General features: G+C 40.9%; 1 protein-coding gene and 1 long non-coding RNA gene across 2 annotated transcripts; one reads left to right on the plus strand and one right to left on the minus strand.

Annotated features, from left to right (window-relative positions):
- Positions 1–5,599: 5,599 nt before the first annotated feature.
- Positions 5,600–6,676, plus strand: LOC307091484. The gene is made up of 3 exons (XR_013812741.1): positions 5,600–5,725; positions 5,828–6,032; positions 6,528–6,676. It is a non-coding gene; the product is annotated as an uncharacterized lncRNA (long non-coding RNA).
- A 12,334-nt stretch (positions 6,677–19,010) lies between these two features.
- LOC307090958 (uncharacterized protein) lies at positions 19,011–26,958 on the minus strand. The gene is made up of 4 exons (XM_079757767.1): positions 26,850–26,958; positions 25,499–25,885; positions 19,872–19,969; positions 19,011–19,193 (listed from the first exon to the last, which is right to left on the minus strand). The coding sequence occupies exons 1-4, from the start codon at positions 26,905–26,907 to the stop codon at positions 19,125–19,127; spliced, it is 612 nt and encodes a 203-aa protein (XP_079613893.1). The 5' UTR covers positions 26,908–26,958; the 3' UTR covers positions 19,011–19,124.
- Between the last annotated feature and the right edge of the window lie 633 nt (positions 26,959–27,591).

The following is a 27,591-nucleotide window of genomic DNA, read 5'->3' on the forward strand; positions in this document are numbered from 1 at the left end:
GGTACTAGTCACAGCCAGCAAAGCCTCTATAGCTACCGGCACAAACTAAAATAAAGCGAATAATAAATAAATAAATAAAGCGATTCCCTGAAGCAAATTAAAACTTTCTCCACAAACACGACTGGACAGACTCGACTTTCAGCATTAGCCTCCATGGCGATAGAAAGGGACTTATTGTTGGAACTGAAACGCACAGATAAACTATACAACAGAGTAATCAAACTCTTCCTGAGGAAAGAAAGGAGGATGGACTTTGTGTACAAATAATCAGTAGTTTTGGTGAGTAATGCATTTTATTTAAATGTTTTAATATTTTTGTCATTTTATTAGGTTAATGTTGATGTTTCTGCTAGAGATGATGTATGTATGGCAGCTGTGGCTACAGTGAAAATAGACTTGTTGAATTGTCTTTATTGGGTTTCTTCCTTTAGTAATGGCATTCTTTCTTTCTACATTAGATACCTGTTTGTGAAGCAACAGGTATCTAATGCAGTATAACAAGAAGCTTGTTATACTGCATTTCTGTGTAATATTGATGGTTTCTATAGCCGTGGAGTCATAATGATGGCATTAAGAGGTGGATTAGTTCATGTAGGACACCAGTGAAGGCCTAGGTGTGAAATGCATGACCCGCCACTGTAATTTAGCATTATGGTTCATATTTAAGATGCCTAGTGGCCCAGAGGATTTTAAAACAGAAGAAGCAGAGCTGTACTTCTATTTCTGGTCTTCACTTTAGTGATCAGCAACATTCAGCAATAGGTATATTGAATACATTTCAACATATATTGTCATTCGCATTATTATATCTTTTTTATTTTTACCATTTTTACCAAAACTGATTTGTGGGTCTAATAAAGGAGTATCTAATTCTTCACAGGTACCCCCTGGAACTGCTAACATATCCACCGAGTGTAGGTATAGCCCCGGTTTGGAATTTATAGCAGCGGGAGGAAGATTAGTTATGGTTGGTACTCAACCTGAGCCAGAGAAGCAACAGATTCCTCATTGGAAACTCCCTCCTCCACTGATGCACAACTCAACACTATTTCTTTCGGACATCGCAACTCGCACTTCCATCAGACACACACACACACACACACACACACACACACACACACACACACACACACACACACACACACACACACACACACACACACGTTGAAACTTGCACGTCTTGCTTAATACAAGTTTGCAATAAGCAAGCAGGCATGTGAGTTAAATGTAAGCACATATCCTTTTAACTTCTGGGGCCCTATCTTGCATCCAGCGCAAATTACTTTCTACACTGACGCATGTATCGTTGCTAGTTTGCAACTGGCGAAGAGCGTTCTTTTCCCTCCACCGCCACGCATCCGTATATTACGGAATAATCTTGCGCCCCAAGGGGCGGGTCAGCGAAAGGAGCTTGTGTTCTGGCGCAAACTGGTGCTATTTTGCAGTTTCAGAAAACAATTCCGCCACAAACCAGGAAATACCTGGTTTAAAGTCGGTGGCGCGTTGTTCGGATGCTATTTTACGGGCGCATGCATAATGTTGCTTGTGCACTTCGCACATACACTTTGCTTCTCTCATCTACCTAGCCACCAGGGACGGCTGGTATCAATGGGCTAGTGGGGCTAAGCCCTCCCTATCTTTTACAATAAACATGAGAACATTATTAAATTAATGAAAATATTAAAATGTAATTACTAAAACTTAGAATTGGTTGATTTTGGTGCAACGGGGAAGCAACAGCACCAAATAATCACAAAAACGCAGGAAATACACACACATATATATATATATATATATGTTGTGTGGGGTTAGAAAAATTAGCCCAGACAGTTCGTCTGGGCTGACTTTTCTAAGCCCACGCTTAAGAAAATCAGCATCCAATCGGTGTCGTCCAATCGAGATTGACAGGTGTTATGACATACCCCCTTGATTTAGAGACCATTTGGGCTAAATTAATATAGCCCAGACCAGAGTGGTAGATATAACAGAGTGGCGACACTTCCATTGGACTCCGTTGTAGCGCCTACTTCCGGGGTATGGAGCCTCGAATAGTTCCAAACAACCATTTTACGGCGTAGGAGATCATTCATTTCCATTGCTGGCCGCCGAGTAACTTCTGAGGTAAATTGATTAAATAGCTACCTCTTTTGAATTATCAACTGTCTATATTGTATCAGAGGCCCTTTATGATGCATATACTGATATTTATTTGTATATGCACAGCGTAATTATATATATATTTGTCTTGGTAGACGACCGTTTGCCTGCTAGTTTGTTAGCTCAACTTCGCCATCTGTGAAGGTATCTCCAGGGGTAAATTGATTAAATAGCTACCTCTTTTGAAATTTCAGCTGTCTATATTGTATCAGGACCTTTATGAGGAATATACTGATATTTATTTGTATATGCACAGCGTAATTATATATATTTTTATCTTGGTAGACGACCGATTGCCTGCTGGTTTGTTAGCTCGACTTCGCCGTGTGATGGTATCTACACCAACAATTACAAAGTTCAGTAGTGAATCTAACTTTTAGTTAGTTAGTTATTTAGTTAGTTATTTATGTTGGATTGGGGAAGCCGTACATGTGGTAACCCTTCTCGGACCGATTGGAGCATCCAAATGCTGCACAGCCAACCATGGTATGACCATTTATCTATAAAATGTTAGTTGTAACCAATGAATCATGACACCATTGAAGATCACAGAGCGGGTAACAACTGTTCCTCAACCACTTATGCCCCGACTTTTGAGAATAGGTTAGTTCATGACCAAACGAGGATCCTCCCTCCTAAACCCATTTTGAATTTGCTCAGGGCTATTATCAGTATTGTAATTGCATAAAGTATAGTATATTTGCAACGTTATATGTTAATGGTTTGCCCTAAGTATATAGTGTTCCCTGCTGTGTCCATTGTTGAATCTGTTCACACAATCGCAATCACTTGTTCTTGTTGTCACACTAATTGTTTAATAAAAAAATACAATTTCATTCATCCAAGCGTAATGAGTTGTTATTCTTTAATATATTTGATACTTTGTGTGGCTTATATCTTTAAATGATCATGGTAGAACATCTTGAATACTTTGATTTAAAAACAGATGTAAGGTAAAAGTTAAGGTTAGGCCAGTATGCTAACACGAACGTGAAGCTTTCCCCCCAAAACTTAAAAACGTATCTAATAGCTTTCAGTTGTCCACCTACCACTCTAAAACAGACATTTACAAATATGCAATAATGCAATAATGCAGTAAAAAAATAATAACAGTCAGACAAATACTTGTATGTGTTTTTTCATTCATATTTACCATTCAATATTGAAATCTCTGCTGTCGTCCCATAGAATAACATTGAAAGCGCGGCGTGTTTGGAACTATTGAGGCTTACATGAACCACGTGACAACCACGTGACCACCCTGTCGGCGAGATCATAGCGTGTCGCAACTCTCTCTCTCTATAGCTCTGGGGTCCGTGTACTTTGCGGCCAATGGATTTTCGTTTTGAAATGAGAAAACCAAAATCGGGAAACAAGCTGTTTCCCGATTACCATATAGAGATAGGAAAACAAAAATCCGAAAATGACCCATTTTCCGAATTTTGTTTTGATAATAGAAAACGGAAAACGGTAAAACAACCAGTTTTCTGATTTTCTTTGATGTGCTTAAACATGGACATCGGGAATTAAAATACTGCGTTGAAATCTTCTTTCTCAATTTTGCGAAGATTTTTGTGTTGTGACCCGGAAGCTATCAGTAGTTGGCGGTGTATTTAATTTGGAGCCAAGCTATCAGTAGTTGGCGGTGTATTTAATTTGGAGCCAGACATCCTTGAGACGCACCTCAAAATGGCATTGCACGAATATGCAGGTTTTATTTCAGAACACCGAAATAATGGAATGTCCTGTGGGGATATCGCCACTGCGTTATGCACCCAGTTTGGAACTACACGGGGGTTTTCCGAGAGGAATGTGCGGAGGTGGTGTGCTGAGCAGGGGCTTGTCAGGGACTTCTGCCCTGATAGTCAACTTGAAGTTGAAGTCGCTGAAGGTACTCTCGAGGTAGGTTTTTTTTTATCATCCACCTTTCACGATTACCGCTTTTGTAAAACATACAAAGGAATGCTACTCTTACATAAAAAGCTGACCACAGTTATATGCAAAGTCGGGCATCTGACTGGTGCTAATGCAATTTTTGGATTTAATTCATAAACACGTTGGTTGTTAATCAACAGAAAATATTTCTGTATTTTTAAAAAATGCACGTCTTAATCACATTATTATCAAATGTAACATTTAGCATAAAATTTACATTTAAACTAAGATGATTTATTATTTATAATTAAATATATATATTTAAGCAATATAGTAGGCTGCGAGTGGGGTAGGTAAGGGATATTCCCACGGGTGGTGTTCGGCCGTAGGTAACAGAAGGTAACAATATCCCTTACCTACCCCACTCGCACGAGTACTATATTGCTTTTATAAAACAATTTTATATTCAACCAATTAACATTTCAACACGAAGTTATTGATTTAAAAAATGTTAATTTCACCATTGTTTCTCCGCAACAAAAAATAGTTCCAGTCAACGTCTTGGTTTGGAATTACAAGAACTAACAGTTATCATCAACGCGCTTTAGAATGTCATCGCAGAGTGATTTATTATTAGCTGTGAAAGTCCGAGTTGGGATGTCCTGGGATATTCCAACTCATGGAACGTCTCTCGTCCAATCAGAAACAGCTTAATAACTCGATAGAACCCAATTGTTTTATAATATGTATATATATTATGTATGCCAAACATCATACCTACCCCCCCCCCCCCCCCCCCCCCCCCAGACTGGATCGTCTTTTGGTCGAAAAATGATGACTGGATATCTATCCGCAAAAGGGGTTAAAGCTTCTGAAGGCAGAGTGGGCAATGTGTTGAGAAGTATTCATCAACCCTACCACATTGCAAGACAGCAGGTAAGGTCAAATAGCATTGTGTTTTCTACATTTCAATAGAACATACGTGTTGAGATTCTAATCATACGAATGAAAGATTATTGAGTTTTTATTATAATGTAATTCTTATATTTTAGGGTGCCCGGAATCTGAACCCCATACCCTAGAATGCAGAATACATGGGTCACAAGCTGCATGTAGATCAGAATGAGAAGCTTGTTATGTTTGGAGTGACTCATGTTATGGCTATCAATGGTTTCAGCAAGAAGGTGGTCGGTCACTCCACCATGCCAATAAAGAACAACATCGTGATTTATGAGGAAGTGTACTGGTAAATTAACTTCACAGACTTTGTAAGGTGGAACCCAAAGTTGTCTCCTTAGGAGGACCCAGACTTGAACAAGTACATTAAAAAAAGTTAAAACCTAGATTTGTAATATGGAAATAATTAATTTGGAAAAAACAAAAAACTTTTTCCCTCTTCCAGTTTCTTAGTTCATTTTCCAGTTTTACTATTATTGATATCATTCCATTTTTGACAAAAAAATGTAATTGTCACTTTAGCTGGCCATGACTAAGAGACTGATGCTGTTTATGTATATTTTATGTTTGTCGGTGATTTATCTTCAGGCCTGCTGTTCTTTCCTATGGACTATGGGACCAGGTCAGAGTTGACTGTGGGAAAGAATTATATCTGGCTTTATTCATCCAGGAAAAACTGGCAGAACATCGACACAATACTCAAAGGCAGCCCTACCTTCAGACACCTTCTACAAGGGTAAAATAAATGTGTTGTTAAAAATGAATCCTGGTTTCTTGCCATTGAGGCGTATTTCTAATGAGGGCATGCAGACTGACACTATCCTTATAACCTGCACAGAACCATGTGATAGAGAGAATGTGGTCGGAGGTGAATGCTTGAGTCAACTACCCTTTGAAGACAGCTCTGGTACAGCTGGTGGACCAGGAGGAACTGGACATGGAGGACAACACATCCAGGTATTGTGTGTCAAACCTGACATGCCAGCTGGCTAGGATTGGCATCACAAATGTCGTACAGGCATGGAATGCACACAGGATCCCAGGTATGATTAATTTCATTTTACTGGCTGTATTACAGGCATAACTTGCTAATAAAGCAGTGTAAATTAATTTTGATGTTCTATTGTAGAGTTCAATCTGAAATGGATTCACAAATGTGTAGCTCAAATTGCAACACTGCAAATCCAGTACTTACTGTAGAGGGGCAGATTCAATTAGTAAAACATGTTATTAGTTAGAATCAAGTTTTTTGGACATTGACCATGTTCTTGCTATTTTAGGTGACTTCTACAGGTTTGGAGTTGAATGTAAATGAATACATGCTCAAAGCACAGACATTCATCTTTAATTTGAGGGCATTTACATTGGGTGAATTTTGTAGGAATGACCCTCATCTGAATGAAGCTTAGTCATTATTGTCAACTCCAATATGCTGTGAAAGACAACTAAAATAACAAGTCAAAACATCATTGGCAAAATGATTACCTCCCCACAAGTGTAACCCCTTTAATCTCACTACTCACTTTACTGTCTTGCAGGAAGGGGAATACCAAACGAACTGGCTAAAGAAGGGTGTCCTGCAAAACTTTCTGAGGACCTTCTGCCAGTCGGTGCAGTTGCAGCTGACCTGTATCAGCAGGAAATGGGATCAGCCTTGAAAAGAGAATCCATTTATGGAAGTGATCCTTTCCCCTCTGAAGAAGCCCAACAATGGACTGAAACTGAGTTTGGTTCTCTCTTTGATTTGCTATCCCTCTACCAAAATGTGGTTAACCATAACTATGGCCCTTTTAAAAATGCGGTGAGGTCTCTGATTGATATCACCTCAAGACATGTGTGACCTGTTACACAGTGACCTGCAATGGTCAATGAAGAAGCAGTATACCAAAAATAACATTTTATTACAACAATGATAAAGTGGAAGTTGTCTTTTTTTTCTTCTTTTTTTTTTTTAAAACGGTCACACACAATGTAAACATTACAACAAACAACATCTTTCTGGTCATGTACCCATAATAACATCCAACAAACAAACTGAGGTAGTTCCAGTAATGCAAACATAACAAACAATAACAAACAATTATCTATCAAATCAAATCTATTCAATTATTCTCTCCTTGAAAAGTGACAAGGCAGCAGAGAGACCCTTCACTTCATGTATTTTATTTTCAAAGTCTCTTGCCCTGCATTTCAAGCAGTGGTCTGATGTGACTAACCACAGCTCCACACAGGTACGACATCCAATTATCGATTCACAGCATGTGGCAAACATGGGATCTGCCATTACAGCTGCAAGATTAAAAAAATATATATTATAAATTGATGCAGAAAATAACATTTAATTGTTAGCTGCAATATAGAAGGAAATTAACTGTAAGCAATCAGAAGTGTGTTTTACCGCCGAGTGAATGTTGAAGATGGCGATGAACACCCGTGACAGCTGGTCAGCGCAGTGCTTGAGGGTGGCAGGCGGCTATGTTTTGTACTGTAGAATGACCTACTGTTACATATCTTACACGTACCTTTACACACAAGACATGCAAAGGCTTCCTTTAAGGGCTGCAAACCGACATTTGCCATGATCTCCTCCTTTTGAGACTTGGCCAGCTGAGACTGCTGGTTGATTGAATTAGTGACCTCTTCGAGACTCCCGGCGGCTTGCTTCAGCTGGTCAACACGTCCAAGGACCTTCTGCAGGCTTGAATCTCCATCCCTTCGACTTAAATGTATGAACAGAAAAGAAAGGATTAAAGATTTTTTTTAAATGGTGCATATGAACAAATGTTTGAATATCTTTCTGAATATTTTATACATCTTTATTTTACTCTGTAAAAGCGTCAACCTATGAGACATTGTTGTCATATAATTGAATCATAATGACTTCATTCATGATCATCACTCAAAAAAGCAGACCAAATTAAGTTCAAATAATAATTATTCTTCCACTCTACTTTCTTTTCTTTTTCCTTTCTTAACTTTTGCATTACACTGGTATTTCCTTCAGGAAGTTTTAGTTCATATATGAATTTGCCTACAGATCAAATGTTGTATTACCTTGTTTTAGCTCTTCTCCCATTCTGAAACTCCACAAAGTCACTTTCAGGCACAGCATATATTTTTCTTGAGTTCTGTTTCCAGAACTGGGAACCTAAGAAGTCAGAAAACATTAACTTCACTTCTGTTTTTAAAAGGGGTCATTGACTTTTTGGGGGTATTTCACACGGTTCCTTACGGTCTCCGAATAGGGTATGTAACATTGGTTGGGCTGTATACAAACACGTGTTATTTATTTGAATGAAACACAGTCAGGGACATGAAATAACGTTAGCCACATTGCCAATAAACTAAACCATCACATCTACCGATAATAGAAACAGGGAGGATACGTTAGAAACAACATAGTACTACAGCTTGCGGTTTTAATGAACAAAGGGTCAGAACAGCACCTTTTCAGATACATCTTCTTAGCAAATCCTGCTTTACATACCTACCGGTTTTTAATTGTGAGATTTGCATATGAAAGAAGTGTCAATGGACTTTAAGGGTTCATTGTACGTACATTTTACCCACTGAACTGTCGTTAATCAACTGTGACAAGGTAAATTTGTTTTTTGCAATCAATGACTCCTTTAAAATCAACATTAAGGTTTATTAGAAATCACAAATTAGAAGCAAGTTTCTGATCATACATCTTACTTCTTGTGCACTCAGAGTCCATTATTTCGTTTCCTTGGGTGTCCGTCAAGGTAATAGGCTTATCAGAGCCCACGGCATCTTGAACTTTGACCGAAATTTGTTCAACGCAGGCCTCAGCTTCCAAAAAGCGCACAACTACTGTCCTGGAAGGACTGAGTTTCTCATTAACAATTTCTGCCAGATGGATTGACCTGGGGATAAATCAGACCGTCTTAAAATCACACCTATGGGCCTAAAATGATATTTATATATTATAGGACGAGATTTTAGCAGCAGAGATCAGTTACATATTTAACAAGTAACCTTTGGAATGATCTTCCCTGGAACAAGCTAGCTCCACTAGCTCGTGGACTTCCAGCTCGTGGTGGTGGTGGTGGTGTTTCAGTGGAAAAACCAGACGCAGAAAAAGATGTGGCAGAAGCAGAAGCCGGTGAGGGTCGGCGCATGAACCCAAAAGCAGGAGCACCAGCAGCGGGTGGAAGGTGCTCTGCATCGCCGTGGACCTCATAATGACTGCGATTAGTTAGATTAATTATGGAAAAATGGCCTGCTGGCTCTGGAAATATTGCCGTGTTGGAGTCGTCCGTGATATAAAGACTGCTGCAACTGACCTGTTTAATAGAATTAAATGAAAAATACCATAAAGGATTAAAAAACATTGTAATTAAATAGTACAAATACTAATGCTAATCCCGTGTTTCCATAACAAATATACATCACAGGTCAACATACTTAAAACAATTCATATATATATTAGGGCTGTGAAATGATAAAAAAAAAAAGTGTGGATTAATCTGTGGATTAATCATGATTTATCACATATTACCGATTTTCTCTGTATATTAATCATGACAAAAGACGGATATATACATTTAACATGTTTTCTTTTTTCATTAATGAAAAACTAAAACAATGGTGCTGCAACTCAGCAGTTCTTTAATAATAATAATAATAATTAATTTTATTTGTAACGCACTCTTCAGAAGTTTGTTCAGAAGAATCTCAGAGCGCCAAGTCTTTAGCAGTTCTCTTTGCTTTTCCATATGGAACATTAATATATCATCATCCCAAAAAGAATTCGGGCTTTTTAGCTATTGTTTGGTTGAATACAAATGTTTCTTATCTTTTCAAATCAAACAGAAATGATTTGGGCTTCTTAGCCATTGTTTTAGTGGATGGTTGAAAATGTATCTTTATTGTCAAACAACCATTGACCACACCATGACACAATTTAGTCTTCCTTTCGCCAGCTGGTGTGGCAAACTACCTTGTTCACATTCCCTGACAGTAAAGCTGACGGCTTCTTTAGCACCATGTGTCCTTTGACTGACAAGTGACAACAACGTCTTTCACACGGCATCGTGGATGAAGGAGTGGCTAGATATTTGCGAGCCCTGGCAGTTAGATATTTAGCGAACTATGCTAACTAATCAATCTAGTTGAGAGAACATCCCTAAACAGTTATGTCATGTCAACTAGTATTATTACCACTACTAGTACATCACTAGTCTCTCCAACAAATGAGTTAATGTTAAAATCAAAATGTTAATGTTACCGTTTGTAAAATTGCATGTGGGAAGTCAAAAAACTATTTTGCGCTCAAAAAATAGCCGCGGCTATGCTAACATTAACTCATTCTACCTGTCGTAGAATGACATGCCACCAAGCTAAGGCGCTGTGAACTGTGTGAGCATTTTTTTTGCAATGGATAAAAGTGTCAATTATAAGTTGTAAAGTCACATCACCTGAAAAATCCTGCAAATTCTGTCTGCAGACATGTCCTCTTGCTTCATAGTCAGCCGTTTGGGTCCGCGAAACAATATGAAGCTCTCCATTTCCATTCCATGCTTAATTAAATGTAACGGTTAAGCTTGTGAGAGCAACTTCCGGGTCACAACACAAAATCTTCGCAAAATTGAGAAAGAAGATTTCCACGCAGTATTTTAATTCCCGATGTCCATGTTTAAGCACATCAAAGAAAATCAGATAACTGGTCGTTTTACCGTTTTCCGTTTTCTATTATCAAAACAAAATTCGGAAAATGGGTCATTTTCGGAATTTTGTTTTCCTATCTCTATATGGTAATCGGGAAACAGCTCGTTTCCCGATTTTGGTTTTCTCATTTCAAAACGAAAATCCATTGGCCGCAAAGTACACGGACCCCCTCTGGCCCAGACCAACAGAGACAGTGACTCTCCCTGGTGACGGTCACTGTTGGAGGCGGGAGAAAAAAGTGAAAAAAAATCCTGACCACAATGGCGAGTGCTAATTCACCTAATGAAGTGGACTATCTACTGACTCATCCGTTTTCGTTGATGTCTATGGAAGAAAAAAAAGAAATAAAGAGACTGGGGGCACATCGGCCAAACGTTGTTCAGATAAAACAAAAGGACACGCGACAAAATCGTTCATTTTGCACCTCTTGGTTCGAAAGGAAAGACTGGCTAACGGCTAGCTTAGCTAGGAGCGCTCTCTTCCGTTTCCCTTGCGTTCTGTTCGGAGGAGACAGCTTGGACCCAACAAGGGGTTGTGGATTTAAAACATGCGTCCTGTAAAATAAAGAAACATGAATGCAGTGCAGCTCACATTGGAAACTGTGTGAAGCTTTCAATGTCAGCTGGATGACGGCCACCGCATCTCCGTACAGAGACACAACGAGCAGGTGACGAGAAACAGACGTTCACAATCTTCAGTGCGCTTTTTCGGAGACATTGAAATGAACACAAATAGCAATGACAACCCCAATGACATCGGCAGAGTCAGAGAGGTGCTTCAGTACACTGAAGAGGATCAAAACATTTATCCGAAGTACCATGGGACAAGATAGGCTTAACGCCCTAGCGATGCTGTCTATTGAGCGGGACCTCGTCCAAAAACCACCGGACGTCAATGACATGGTGATTAACCTGTTTGCGACTCAGAAAGGCCGTCGATGTGAGCTTCTCTTCAAATAAGGTAGGCCCAAGCTGCGCTGATATTGATTTTATTCTGGACATGATGCTTGCTTCATAATGTTTGTGATAAAAACAGTGCAGTTGGCAGTCGTGACAGTGCGAACACGTTGTGTGTGTGTGTGTGTGTGTGTGTGTGTGTGTGTGTGTGTGTGTGTGTGTGTGTGTGTGTGAGAGAGAGAGAAACCTTTGCCATCAGAACATGTTTGTAGCCTCCTTATCTAATTGTTTATAGAGCATTAGTAATTGCTGTAACTTGGTGCTGTATCTCTAGACTGTACCTCGGGTGTGATTTTGGAAAATCATTTCGTTTCTCCATTGCCTGCTGTCTCCCTGCATTCTATTTGTTGTGATTCGAGGCCTGATATTGAATTTATTCGGGACATGATGCTTGCTTCATGTTTGTGATAAAAACAGTGCAGTTGGCAGTCGTTACACTGCGAACACATCTAATGTAGTCTCTCTCTCTGTCCCCCAACCCCCCCCCCCCTTCCCGTGAGGACGGGACACGGTTACAGCGGCCCTCACCCCCCCCCCCCCCCCCAGGCAAACCTATGGTGGCATCATGCCATCAGTGTGTATATTGTATATAGTTCTCTGCAAACCTATGGTGGCATCATGCCTTCAGTGTGTATATTGTATATAGTTCTCTGCAAACCTATGGTGGCATCATGCCTTCAGTGTGTATATTGTATATAGTTCTCTGCAAACCTATGGTGGCATCATGCCTTCAGTGTGTATATTGTATATAGTTCTCTGCAAACCTATGGTGGCATCATGCCTTCAGTGTGTATATTGTATATAGTTCTCTGCAAACCTATGGTGGCATCATGCCTTCAGTGTGTATATTGTATATAGTTCTCTGCAAACCTATGGTGGCATCATGCCTTCAGTGTGTATATTGTATATAGTTCTCTGCAAACCTATGGTGGCATCATGCCTTCAGTGTGTATATTGTATATAGTTCTCTGCAAACCTATGGTGGCATCATGCCTTCAGTTTGTCTTGAACAACAGCACATCAAAGGTTGCACATATTATATTGATATTTTATCGTATTTGTTTAAATGCATACTTGACTGTAGATAGATTTATGAGTGAAGTTACCAACACAATAGATTGGCCGTAACTCACCCATTTTAGAGTCACATTCTCTCTCGTGTATAATTCCCAATTATTATTGATGTATTTGCACTTTTAATTAATATTTTGCTGAATTCTACAAGGCAAATAAATTAAGTTAAAACTTAGTTCCCCGGCTCCATTCGTCTTGGTAAGGAAATGTTCTCTTTTGTCTTTATTATTTTGTCAGAATGCACCAGAATGCTTAGCTTGTATGTGAAAATCACAAAAAAATCTTCGGGGGAAGGATGCCCCCAGACCCCCTACAGGGGGTTTGGTTTACAAACTTTTAGCCCCCCCTAAAATAAAATTCACCAGCCGCCACTGCTAGCCACACATTCTTGGTAAATTATTTGGGAAAGAACAGCTGATACAGCGGTAATATGTTGTTCTTTTAGATCAATGCATCTGCAAACTTGTGTGCATCCATCTGTTTAAACACACGCAAACTAAACACGCAACGCATAATACAGTCCATGGCAATGTATATTAACATGCATATTAGGAACACAAGTCGATAACGATAATGCATACATTACTGGTAAGAAACATGTAAGGGATAATGCCCGACGAGGTGTCCATTATTGTCGCGTTCTTAGAGAAAGTAGTCCAATCCGGAACGCTTTTAACTCAATTACAATTACAATTAGGGCATTTAGCAGACGCTTTCATCCAAAGCGACTTACATCGGTTAATACACACATTGACACACCGACGGCAGAGTCAACCATGCAAGGTGACAGCCAGCTCGTCAGGAGCAGTTAGGGTGAAGTGTCTCGCTCAGGGACACATCAACACTCAGCTAGGAGGAGCTGGGGATCGAACTAGCAACCTTTCGGTTACGAGACAACTACTCTACCTCCTGAGCTAAGCCGACCTGAGCTAAGCCAACTCACTTTGTTTGTTAAAGTATTTCGGCATGGTGATTATGAAGCAAAAGGAGGGGAATTGTATGGACACGCGTGTGAGCGACAAACAGCAGGCCTCTGTATCTAACTCCCTAGTATGGTCTGCCGGATGTTTCTGCTCTTGTTGGCTCCAGGCCCTGCTTTAATACCGAGTAGGCGTGGCCTATGTGACGTATTGGCTCCGCCTTCCTCACCTGTCTAAAGGTGCTGCCATCTGTGGCTGGAATAGTTATTGCAGCTTATATGTTGGGTCCTGCCCCCCTTGTGGCTATGTATAGTAATTACAGCTTATGTGTTCGATCCTACTTCCTAGTGGCTATGTGTGGGCAGCTTATGTGTTCGATCCTACTCCGTAGTGGCTATGTATGATAGCCCATGTGCTTAAAACAGCAACATTATCAGGAATTAATGGACTTCGCGTGGGACGGTTCACGCCTCCGCGAAGTCCATAATGGACACCTCGAAGGGCATTATCCCGCTTATACCACGGTCACTTGCGAAAGAAAATAAATTAAGACCATTCATTTATATTTTCATGCGTTTTACAATCCAAATATAAAGTTTTTCACAAGCCATAACTTTGTTTCCCTGGTAACGCCTGAGGGTTTGACTAATTCCTGGAACAAACATTACCCTCCCGTAAGGTTCTTATGCGACGGATCGTTGTTCACTACTCCAGTTATTAGGACGGATCTTAGCTACAACTTAGCAACGGGAGGTATTCTAGTCCGTCGGCTTTGACTGCGTTCCCGTTGCTATGGTTACTCATTTTTGAGACAGGCTGATATGATACGCCAGCTAGCGCATTAATTGAGAATGGTGAACAGACAATTTGACTGGAACTACTACTAATGCACACCCTGCAGCCAATCAGAATCTAGCATTCCCCCAGGCCGTGGTATAATGTTAGTTAATGTATTGCATATATCCTTAAATAGAAAGTTTTCTTTTCCGAAATTTATTTGAGGACTCTTTTCGGCCATAAAAAAAGACATTTGAAGTTTAAAATTCATGTGGTCATGCATCTGTCTCATCGGAGACTGCATACGCGTAGTCAAAATATCAACTCTTCAGATTCAAATGCGCTCATGGCTCTTAAAGGGGATGGGAGATGGCACTCATTGGTTCATTGCATGTTACGCCTAAACCACACCTACGGGTAGGCTACTTCAGGGCAACCCTTCGTCGCGCAAGAGGCATTTATCCTCGGGTAAAATAGCAACATCGCCATAGAGCCGCCCACAAAGCTACTTGCATTTGGCGCTTCTCACTTGCGTTTCAGACTGTTGAAATAGGGCCCCTGAACTTTTAAGAGACAATCCAAAGGTAGCCTAGATGTCGACATTCGATGAGAACCGACGTCACAAACGCGTTCTTCCCTTCCTGTCCATGACTTACTTACTGCACAGATCCTGTTCTCCACCACACAGAGATACATGCCCACTCCTCAACAGTTTACCATTCGCATTATCACACTGCGCCTCGTCAGATCAAGATAGTTTGATCTGAGGAAGCCTAACCCTAAACACACACACAAACAAACAAACACAGGCCTTGTGGAAATAAAGGGAATACCACATTGTGGTTTACTGTTCGATAGCTGAAGTATTAAAGAACATCAGTTACTATATTAAAATACTTCACAAATATTCACAAATACATGCAATCATCAATCCGTGTATCTTCCGCTCACTACATATCCGTTTGGAAATCAAAACACGAAAAACGAAAAGTGACCTGTTTTTTCAATAATCAATCTTTCATTTACATTATACATTATACAAACGTCCCACTTTTCTCTTTTTTTAAACACAATGCATGACCAGAATATCAAGTATGTGAAAATGACATTTTGCAATTTAGTGGTCTTGAGGTCACGCAACCTCTTTCAATATCCGGTTCCATGCAACACGCGGCGGTCCATGAGCAGCAATTCATTTTGATTTTAAACATGGACACTATCACACTATTTAAAGGAGAAAGGAGGGTCAATTTGAGGATAGAGGACATGTCCATGGAAAAGATTTGCAGAATCTTCCAGGTATGCATGCGTTAATTAATTGGACAATCCCGTTTTGATCTGTTTAGTACCGTATGCAAGCTAGCGTCTCTTTGATGACTCTTTGATGATCTTATATGTAGCATACCATACCAACGTGTTCACCACTCCTGTCAGCGTTAAGTTTGCAAAAATAATTAGACTGTCTTAACATGCAACTGTTAAATTGACTATTTGAATTGAATGTTCATTTATATGCCTAGGTGTGCTCCCCCGGGATGTACCTAAAGGACGACAGTAATGTCGCCCTCTTCCCTGGAAGTGATGGGTTTTTTAGCAGCTTTGACCTAAGCCCTAGAGCGCACTATGAGGTCTTTGGAGAGGGTACTGGGGAGACAGAATTAAGTGCCACTTCCAGGCCTGTCGTCGGACCTGGGCGCTTCCAAAGGCCCAGTGCTGCAGCTGGGTCTGCCTGGATGGCTGCTGCGTCTAACGTGAGAGCCAGTATGGTTAAGCCTTTCCAGAGGTGAGTACCGGTATTAAAAGTAGGACTAATGGGAATGTTTTATTAAAGTTGGTGTTCTATAACTGCAGTTCAGCCAATTAATTGCCACTAACCAACTGGGGGACTAGGATAGGTGTGTGTGTGTGTGTGTGTGTGTGCGTGTGCGTGTGCGTGTGCGTGTGTGTTCTCTCATCCAGCATAATAGCACATGCCTATTATATATATTTCAGGCTTATGGTGCAATTATACGTTTTCTGTATTTTTTTAGGCTGATTTTCGACCTATACTTCTAATTGAGGGTCTTTTTCATTATTGATGCTACGTAGTCACAAACCCCTGTCCAAGTGTTGTTATAATCTAGATATGTTTGTCTACAGGGCCATTAGACAAGAATTTGATAATTCAAACACGACCACAGCAAAACAGGGCCAATAATATGTTTTTAACTTTTTGTATGTACCCCAATGTTTAGGAACCTCTTCCTTGCAGACTTAGTTGATGGGAAGTGGTTACCGCGAATAAGTGTGGCAATCCGCTTTTTTAAGTATGAAGCGTCAGTCCCTGGCATAATGGCCAAAGCCCAAGAGGCTTTGGGAACTGATGAAAATATCATTCTCACGGACAGTCAGGGACTATAACAGGCATGCAAACCAGTCACCTTTCGGCGAAATTCGCCGTTTTGAAGACAAAATTGACCACTTGTGTGATTCATGGAGATCCGTTGAGAAAACATTTTGGGGGGGGGTCTGATGGAGAGCCATGGAGTCCTTGTCGCGCCTGCTACTACATTCTCAAAGGAGGGGCGAGCGTGCAAGGCGCAGCATTCTGTCAGGCGGCGCGACAAGCGGGCGCACTCCCGTGGAACTGTCGCTTCCTTGCTCGTGAAGCCGCGCAGCCAGCCGACAGGGCGAGCGGAAAGTCGCCTACCATCTGAAATGGCCAAGCGTGTGGTTCGGTTCGGTTTGCCTCAGTCCGGTAGGGAGGGGGCGGTATATATCTCTGATCATATTTTACACATTTTAAATATCTCTGATCATATTTTTTTGAAACATAAATATATTTTTGAAACATTCTAATCATCTTTGTGTGTTTTTAAACACATTTTAACATCTTTATCTAAGCATGTTTTTACGGATATAGTGCACTATATAGGGTGCTCGCCATTTTGTAGTGGTGTTCGAATTCCCAGTGGTAAATTTCATTCACTATATAAGGGACTTAAAACACCCAAAATTTGGGTGAACATACGATGTTCCCTACATGTTACTCCCGTATACCACAATGCAATGCGGTCGTGTTTTTCCGGAGGAGAAGAAGAAGCTGAATAACCGCGAAAAAGTATACATTTAATGATGGAGTCTCCGGCTTTCGTTTAGAAATGTCAACAATTTATTTGGGATTCAACATAGAAAATGTTACACTAGGCCAAGGCTAAATTACAGTCAGCTGATGGGGCGCACTTCACAGGCCCATATGTCTCTTCAATCATGGATGATCTGGTGGATAACTTTGTAGTTTTCTGACGACAAAACAGATCAATAATTGATGCCGACTCAGCACACAGTCTGAGGTGAACTAAAACAATCTGTGTTTTTCTAAAGTTTAGGTTATATTTGTGAAGTCTGTTTTGCACCGCAGCGCTACAATGGTGACGGCGCAGCCTGCACGCCGGAATCATGTTAAAATAGTTACTAAATACTAATAACGTCCATAAATCAATTATACATCAATAATAGCCACGGCAAAAATGTCACAAATCAATTACCTAGTGGAGCTCATGTCTCATTAAGGGAAGCCGAGCTCCCCCTGGATCCCCGTTCACACCCTGCCTAACGTCATCCTAATCCTAATTGCAGTTATTTTTGTTAGAATGCTGACATGATAGGCTACATCTGTATTTGTATGTTGCACTTCATAGCCTACTTATTCTTCGAAGGCTTTTTTATTGTATTTGCCATTGTCAACAGTAGGCACGATACCAACCTGAAGTCGCATATCATGATATGGACGATCAACCTCTCTTAAAACTCTCCCCACTCGGCATTCCCCCGCATACACTCCTTGTAAGGACAGGTAACCAGTCATCGACTTGCGACCAAAAGTTGGTCCCACCTGTTGAAGTTGCATTGCATATTAAAACATTAACATTAATTATTATTTATAAAACATTATATTCTAACATTAATTAGCCTTTGTAGGCTATCAATAATAGGTGCCGTGTACCTGGTTAATCGATCGGGCCACTGCCAATTCCAGGTGAGTGTCCGATACCAGTCCTCTTCTTCTGAGGTTGTGGGTATGGCAAAATCGGCCAACACTCATGCTAGAGCAGTTCTGCACACCCATCTTGGCCAGATGGGCAGATATGTCTGCATATGTCATTCCGTTTCGGAACAGATCAATAATAGAATCAGCGAACGGCTCCAGTGATGCCATAGCCGACCCTATGTGCCACGGTTGTCAATAAATCTCTACGTTTTTGCCGGTTTGGCAAAGCATCGACTCCTTCCGGAGCACGGAGGGAGGGCTATAAATTGAAATAGATTTTCTGTTTGTCTCTTTTCCCATTTTCTTATGTTAATGGAGATATGGAAAATAAAAATGAGAAATGACAATCAATTCATATTTTAAAGGCATATTTTGAATGAAACAGTCAGTTTTTTAATTTTTTCAAATGAAACAAATAATTAATTAATAATTAACATGAAATCAAACAGTTTTTTTTCGTTTTTCGTGTTTTGATTTCCAAACGGATATGGATTGAACGGAAGATACACGGATTATCATCACTCCTCATCAATTACTATCTAATCTAATAAGGCTTCAATGCTATTTCACAGTTAATGTATGACTTTCAAATAGCCTGTTTAAAAACAACATGGATGGAGGCAGAAGATGACAGAAAGTATCAGATATTTACAAAACCAACAAGGGAAACAACAGATTGAGACTCCTTCATCCACTGCCCTTGCTTTCCAACACATGCTCAAAGTAGTGGAAGGACTCATGCACGGGTACCTGACACTGTCAGAGAGAAAGAGAGGGAGAGACAGACAAAGAGAGATGGGTTATGTCACACATTTTTAAATGAATTCATAAAAATAAAACACAAAGTTTATGATCAAGTATGTATCGTTTCCCTGGGGATTTAAACAAACAACATCAGTATAATGTTAAATTTGGATTGATAATACATTTTTACAATCGATTTTACTGGTTTATTTGAATGGAAATTCACCCACAAGCAACACGTGGTCAAAAGTAGTTTTCCCATTGTGCAAAACACTGGCGGCGTTAATCTCAAGGGGAAGTTTTGTCATATTTAGGTTGTTCTAGGGGTGTGGAAGAGTACGGCTTTGTAATGCTTATTTTGTAAAGAGCGCCCTCAGCTACATTACCTCCCCTTCCACTAAATACTTGAGTTGGACGATGGACTTATTTTTAACCAGAATCTGACCAAGGGAGAACACAGATCCTGCTCCAATCATATCAATGTTCCTCCGATTATTGTTTTTCGTTGTGCGTACAAGGCAGTACTGTTATATTAGCAACTAGCTAGCGTTGTGGTTTCTCTAGGAGGAACAGGTAGGGGTGATGATCTTCTTGCTGAATGATGCCTACAGGTTAGACTGGGGACATTGGGGATCAAACCCGGTACTTTCTTGCTGGGAGTGGAACCACCTCGCCCTCCGACAGACTCACCCACTGGGAGGACCCTTTGGACGAGCTGGTGCTGGTTCCGTCCACCTCAGAGTCCTCGTGGGGAACCTCATAGATCACCCTTGCTGCTCGGTCCAACTCTAACACACACACACACACACACACACACACACACACACACACACACACACACACACACACACACACACACACACACACACACACACACACACACACACACACACACACACACACACAAACAGAGAAATGGACCCATTAGGAAAGCTAACACATTCACACAAAACAAATACATTGACTCACAGAAGTGCAATATAAAATGTTTCCACGCACACAAAAATTGGCATAAAATGTTTTCGGAATTCATGATAATAAGCTGAAATCTGTTGACCACCTAGCATTTTTTTTTATTTGTTTTCAGACGTTTCCTTATTACCAGGGTTAGTATAACAAGTTGATGGGTTCATGATAACAGTCTGATAGCTCCTGGACTCATACCATGTTATAAAAATATCCACTCCTTCGATTGGAACGTTTTGTACCTCGTCTCATCTGCGGATTCCACAGACATATCAGAGTGACGAGGAACGCGGCGGCCATTACTATTGCCAGTGAAACAACAACGGGGACCAGGGGCCGCAGTGATGCATCCTTAGTCGAGTCTTTGGTCAGACAAAGGGGTTGAAAAGGGATTGACAATATTAGCATTTAATACATGGTCATCAAACACAAGCTTTTATCCACTGATATGTTAGGGGGCATCTTGCTCAAGGATACCTACAGGTTAGACTAAGGACATTGGGGATCGAACCCAGTACCTTTCGGCCGGGAGTTGAAGAACTCCAAACTGTAGCCTATCCTGTTATATATTAGAATAGAAGACTAAACTCTGGTACCTAAGTAAAGTTAATATACTTTTGGTTTGGAAAAGAAACAAAACCAGTCTCTGAAGTAAAGAAAACATACTTTCTTGCGTTGTGCCGTTGATGGGGCTCTGTCGTTCAATGATGGTGATCATCATGCCATTTTCCTCAAACTGAATAAACTTGGGCCTATCCATGGTCACCTGGCAGACATAGCGCCCAGCGTGGTTGCGGGTGACGTTGGGAAGGGTCAGGTTGGCACAGCAAGGGCAGGTTGTTGCAACATTGTCCTCAGTGGAAACTCCACCCTCCACTGATGCACAACTCAGTAGTCGTGATCGCTTTCTTACAGACATCGCACCTCCCACTTCCATCAGACACACACATAGACACACACACACACCCCCACACACACACACACACACATAAACTCTCTTCCTCTATCTAACCACAACTATACATAAACGTTCAGGTAAACGTCAAGTTTATACATTCAAAGTCAACACTTCTATATACATTTAAAGTCAAAACTCTATACTTTGAAAGTCATGAGTCTTGCTTAAACTACGTTTTGAATAAGCAAGCAGGCATGTGAGTTAAATGTAACTTCTTCACATTTAACTTCTTTGACGTGTTGCAAAGTATGCAAGCACAAATCCTTTGAACTTCTGAATGTTTTGAAGAAAAGCTAGCCGACCACCAAAGGTAGCCTAGATGTCGACATTCAATGAGAATGGACGCCACAGACATTTTCTTCACTTCCTGTCCATGACTTACTTAATGGATAGAGTCTCTTCTTCGCCACACAGAGAACACACGCTCACTCCTCAACAGTTTACCATTAGCGACGGGCAGAGTCAAACCTGTGTCATGTTTTGGTTTTAGCTTTATCTAATCAACCAATCAACACCCTGTATCGTTAGTTGGAAGATTACCTTTTCCACACATTTTGCATTCTCACAAAGCGCTTCCTTAGATCAAGATAGTTTGCTCATTGACATCTACGGACAAAAACATGCATTCGCAATAGATCTACACACACACACACACACACACACACACACACACACGATCATAAACACACACGCACACTCACGCAAATACATGAAGTCACACAAACACTTAGACACAAACACAAACACACATCTGCTACCATACACGCATACATGCACACACACAAAGAAATGGACCCGTTAGAAATGCCTACACATCCAAAGACAATCAAAGAGGCAAAATATACAGACTCACCCAAACGTGAGGAAAAATGCGACCATACACACAAAGATTAGTAAAAAGGGTTCAGATTCATGCTAATAAGCTGAAATGCAATAAGCTTTTCAGACAGTTCCTTATGTGTTTACCAGGGTAAGTCTAAAAAGTTCATGCTAACAGGCTGAAAGCTAATGGACTCAGCATGTTAAAAAAATGTCTGCCCTTTCGATTGGAATGTTCTGTACCTCGTCTCCTCTGCAGCTTCCACAGACATATCAGCGTGACGAAGAGCGTGGCGGCCATTGCTATTACTAGCGAAACGATGACAGTGACCGGTGTGGCGTCTTTAGTCAGACAAAAGGGTTGAAAAGGGATTGACAATATTAGCATTTAGTACATGGTCATCAAACAGAAGGTTTTATCCAACGACAATTACAGTGAATTCCGATACATGCCATTAAGGAACAGGAAGGGGTGAGGGGGCATCTTGCTCAAGGATACCTACAGGTTAGACAACAGACATCGGGGATCAAACCCAGTACCTTTCGGCCGGGAGTTGAACAACCCGAATCGCTAGCATATCCTCTCTGATATTAGAATGGTAAACTAAACTCTGGTACCAAACTTAACTAAATGTATTTTTGGAACACGTTTGGAATAAGCAAGCACGCATGTGATTTAAATGTAACCTCTTTGTATCACGTCTTGGATGTTTTGCAAAGGATGCAAGCACAAATCCTTTCAACTTTTTAACATTTTTTAAAGAAAAGCCAGTCGACCACCAAAGGTAGCCTAGATGTCAAAATTCGGTGAGATCTACAGCCAAAGAAGTGTTCTTCACTTCCTGTCCCTGACCTATTGCATAGAGCCTCTTCTTAACCACACAGAGAAACACACACACACACACACACAAACTCTCTTTCTCTATCTAACCAAAACATACGTGAACGTATCGGTAAACGTCAACAAATATGTACATTCAAATTCAACATGTCTCATGTCTGTATACATTGAACGTCGCAAGTCTATACGTTGAACGTAATAAGTCTTGCTTAAAACACGTTTGGAATAAGCAAGCATGGATGTGATTTTAAATGTAACCTCTTTGTATCACGTCTTGGATGTGTTGCAAAGGATGCAAGCACAAATCCTTTGAACTTTTTAACATTTTTTAAAGAAAAGCCAGTCGACCACCAAAGGTAGCCGACATTCGATGAGATCTACAGCCAAAGAAGTGTTCTTCACTTCCTGTCCCTGACCTATTGCATAGAGCCTCTTAACCACACAGAGAAACTAGAGATGGGCGATATGGCCTAAAATCCATATTGCGATATACATTGCAGCCTCTTGCGATAACGATATATATCACGATATAAAATCATAAAATAACCGTTTCAGAACAGGTTACATAGACCCTAAGGAAAGCCAAACTGCTAATTGTATTTAAAAAAAAGAGAAATATAGTATGTCATTTCGAGAACATTTATTGTGAAACACTGTAATCATACAATATAATGTTGCAGATAAATAAAATTAGTATTGGGTTTCTTTCCTTTAGTGCAAACCATTCTAAAAGGCACTACACTTAGTTTAAGTCCTTGGTTCTTAAATGCCACCCAAGATGCAGAGAACAGGAAAAACGGGTGTCTTTCTAGATAAGGAACAGACACTGTACTGACAATTAGGGATGGGCATGATTAATTGATGATCGATCATTGATTGTTAAGATTTTTGTCGATTATGTGATATTTTTAACCATCAAAAGGAGGTTGACCCAGCCGGAGAGGTGGTCTCGGAGACGTTGCTCAACATGGAGCAAAGAGGAGACAGAACGTCTTTTGGATATTTGGGTCCGATATCCAAAAGACATTCCGTCTCCTCTTTGCTCCATGTTGAGCCACCACCCGACGGTCCGACAAAAGCAAGTAAAAAGTATGCTGGAAAACATAACTTAAAAATGCCGATGCATTTAACACATTCCGAGTCAGGATGAGGGAGAAGGAGTTGGACCAGTCCGCAGATCAATGTATATCACGCTGGATATCCATGATTGTTGACTTTCACCGGTGCTTCCCCCCCCCTTTTTCATTAACGCTTTACAACGCCCCAGACCTTTTTGTCCAATTATTTAACCCATTCAGACCGGATCACGCATCTGTGCGTGTTTACCTTTAAGACCGGATTGCGCATCAATGCGTGTTTACCATTAACCCATTTGTACCGGCTGCGCGGAGCAACATTGATCCACATTGTATCTACTAGATACAATGTTGCGCCGCACAGCAGCCGGTACAAATGGGTTAACGTTCTTTGCACACATGCAGGTTTGTTGACGAATTCTGGCACTGTTGCGAAAATTGCAATGTGAAAAGGAATTGCACCAAACCAAAAATTAAACATTGTATTTTGCGTCATCAACATGCATTATCGCGATAGAGCGATAGAATTAAAATCTCTATTGTAGGCCATTTTTGTATCGTTTATATCGTATATTGTTTATATCGCGCATTACTAAGAGAAACTCACTCACTCCCTCACTCCCTCACTCACACACACACACACACACACATACACACACACACACACACACACACACACACACACACACACACACACACGGTGGCGGAGTGGTAATCGGGAGAGTCGGGAGACTTCCCGGTGGGCCGTTAACGTTTCGGGGCTGTCGGGCTGATTACTGCGGGATAACATTATTGTGTTTATAAAGGTTCCTTGCAGCGCCGTCCGGCAGTCTGAACTGTGCATCCGCAACCTCTCACTCACTCAACAGATGCAACACTATCAAACTGTCAACGTCGCAACCAAGTCGATTTTGTCTAGAGGGGAGTAACTGAGCGGCCCCTCCCGAAGTGGTACAGCCCAGGTGGGCCTTGAACTGCGATTGGTCAGAAAGACGTAACAGCTAATGACAACATTGAACTCTCGTTCAGGCTCAAACAGAGTGACACACAAACACACACACTTTTTGAGGAGTTTTTCACCCACTCCATATCATTGCATGCCCCAACAAGTTTGTACGGCGTGCTTGTTGTTTTGTTTCCGGTGTAGCTAGATCTGGTATGGTGTTGTAGTTTTTCTAGCGTGACTATTTGTTGCTAGACAGCAGGTGAAAAAACTACAACGTTTGCCAAGCCAAAAGAGTGTTAATCACGCCATAAAAAAATTAACGCTGTTAATAACGCGTTAAACTGACAGCACTAGTATATATATACACAGGGCCGCCGGACTGCGGGTATAAGTTACACAGTTGTGGGGGGGCCCAAGGCAAAGGGGGTCCCATGGGAATAAAAAATAAATAAATGTCTAGAATTTTCTACCATCCCCTAGCGGTCAATTCAATTCAATTTTCAATTCAATTCAATTCAATTCAATGCCTACAGGTTAGACTATGGACATTGGGGATCAAACTTTTACCATTCAGCTGGGCGTTGAAAACCCCAAAACCATATAATATCCTGATATTAGAATGGACTACTAAACTCTGGTACCAAACTAAACTGAACATATGTTTTGTTTGGAAGAGAAACAAAGCCAGACTTTGAGATAAAAACAACCTACTTTCTTGTGTTGTGCCGTTGGTGGGGCTCCGTCGTTCCGTGACGGTGATCATCGTTCCGCTTCCCCAAAACTTCATAAACGTGGGTCTCTCCATGATCACCTGGCAGACGTAGCGCCCAGCGTGGTTGTGGGTGACGTTGGGAAGGGTCAGGGTGGCACAGCTGCAGGCACCGTTGTTCATGGGTGACAGGGCTGGACCACAGCCCTCTCTGTCATACCTCACGGCTGTCGGTTGGTGAAGAAGTTGAATTTCAGTTTTGTTCCAGTTTACTCTAAACTTTTGTGTGCTGTTGGTTCTCCAGTAACAATGGAGTGTGGCGCTGTCTCCCTCGACGATCTCCAAATCCGCCGTCTGATACACCTTAATATCCCCCTCAGTAATGGTTTCTGAAGCAAGGGGGAAGCGGAAGCAAAAGAGCAGCAATGGTTTAAAGTATCATTTATTTCACTATTTCCTTAAAGGGGACATATCATACCACCAGGTGTGAGTGTGATTAGCCATTACAAGCCGTTTTCAAAATGTGCAGCATTGTGACATCACAGGTGGGCGTGTCCATCTAGATGTGTGACGGATAGATGGACGCGCCAACCTGTGATGTCACAATGCTGCACATTTTCAAACCTGCTTGTAACGGCTAATCACACTCACACCTGGTGGTATGATATGTCCCCTTTAATAATATAATAGAATGTTCCCAGAATGCCTAATAATAGGCATTCTGGGAACAAACCTGGTATCTTTCATCTGAAAATCGAACAGCCTAGCCCCCACATTACACATAATCCTCATCCGGATATACTTTTTTTTTATTAACATACTGGAAAATGTTAATAAAATTGCATGATATTTTAGGATATTAAATATTATATTTTTTTGTGTTGAAATGTTCACAGAAACTAGTTCTTCCCAAACTTTTCTGTCTCATGTGTACCCCCATATCCTGATCAGTATGGCTCAGGTACCTCTTCATCGACAACAAAACAACAAATGATTTCCTTGAGCTAATGTCATACCTTATAATTTAGCATTATGGTTCATATTTAAGACGGCTCTAGAGGCCCAGAGGATTCTAAAACACTTGTGTACTTGGTGTACTTCTATTTCTGGTCTTCACTTTAGTGATCAGCAACATTCAGCAATTGGCATAATATTCAACACATTTCAACAAATAATGTATTTTACATTATTGTATTTTTTTTCACCAATTTTTCTGAAAAAAGGATTTGTGGGTGAAATAAACTAATATCCCCACAACGTACACCCTGAGTGCGGGCGTACCCCCGGTTGGGAATCCCTTTTCTTAAGGTCTTTATAGCAACGGGAGGAAGATGAGTTATGAGCGGTACTCACCCCGAGCCAGCAGCGGCCCCAGAGAGAGAAGCAACATAGTCCTCAGTGGAAACTCCATCCTCCACTGATGCACAACTCAGCACTTGTGATCGTTCTCTTACAGACATCGGACCTCCCAGTTCCATCAGACACACACACAGACAAACAGACACAGTCACACACACACACACACACACACACACACACACAAACTTTCTTCCTCTAACCACAAACATACGTAAGCGTACGGGTAAAAGTCAACAAATATATACATTTAAAGTCAACGCGTCTGTATATATTTAAAGTCACAAGTCGATACGTTGAACGTCTTAAGTCTTGCTTAAAACACGTTTGGAATAAGCATGCAGGCATTTTAGTTAAATGGAACCTCTTATCACTTCTTGGACGTGTTGCAAAGGATGCAAGCACAAATCCTTTGAACTTCTGAACTTTTAAAAGAAAATGCGGTCGACCACCAAAGGTAGCCTAGATGTCGACATTCGATGAGAACGGATGTCACAGACGAGTTCTTCAGGTCCTGTCCATGGCCTACTGCATCGAGCCTCTTCTTCACCACACAGAGAAACACACGCCATATCCTCAACAGTTTACCATTAGCGACGGTCATAGTGAAACCTTCCTTATGTTTAGCTTTTCGCTTTGTCTAATTAACCAATTAACAACCCGTATCATTAGGTGGAAGATTACTTTTTTCCACAAGTTTCGCAGTCTCACACTGCAATTCCTCAGATCAAGATAGTTT

Source organism: Pollachius pollachius (genome assembly GCF_949987615.1).
Source record: "Pollachius pollachius genome assembly, chromosome: 20".
Lineage (NCBI taxonomy): Eukaryota > Metazoa > Chordata > Actinopteri > Gadiformes > Gadidae > Pollachius > Pollachius pollachius.

What these genes read in the sequence shown, in the direction of transcription:
- LOC307090958 (XM_079757767.1), bottom strand. Translation starts at nt 26,907, where the DNA reads ATGGAGTTTCCACTGAGGACTATGTTGCTTCTCTCTCTGGGGCCGCTG. An exon ending in CAACGGCACAACACAAGAAA is followed by an intron (nt 19,970 to 25,498) that starts GTAGGTTGTTTT and finishes TGTGTGTGTTAG; the next exon opens with AGTTGGACCGAGCAGCAAGG. An exon ending in CCAAAGGGTCCTCCCAGTGG is followed by an intron (nt 19,194 to 19,871) that starts GTGAGTCTGTCG and finishes TCTCTCTGACAG; the next exon opens with TGTCAGGTACCCGTGCATGA.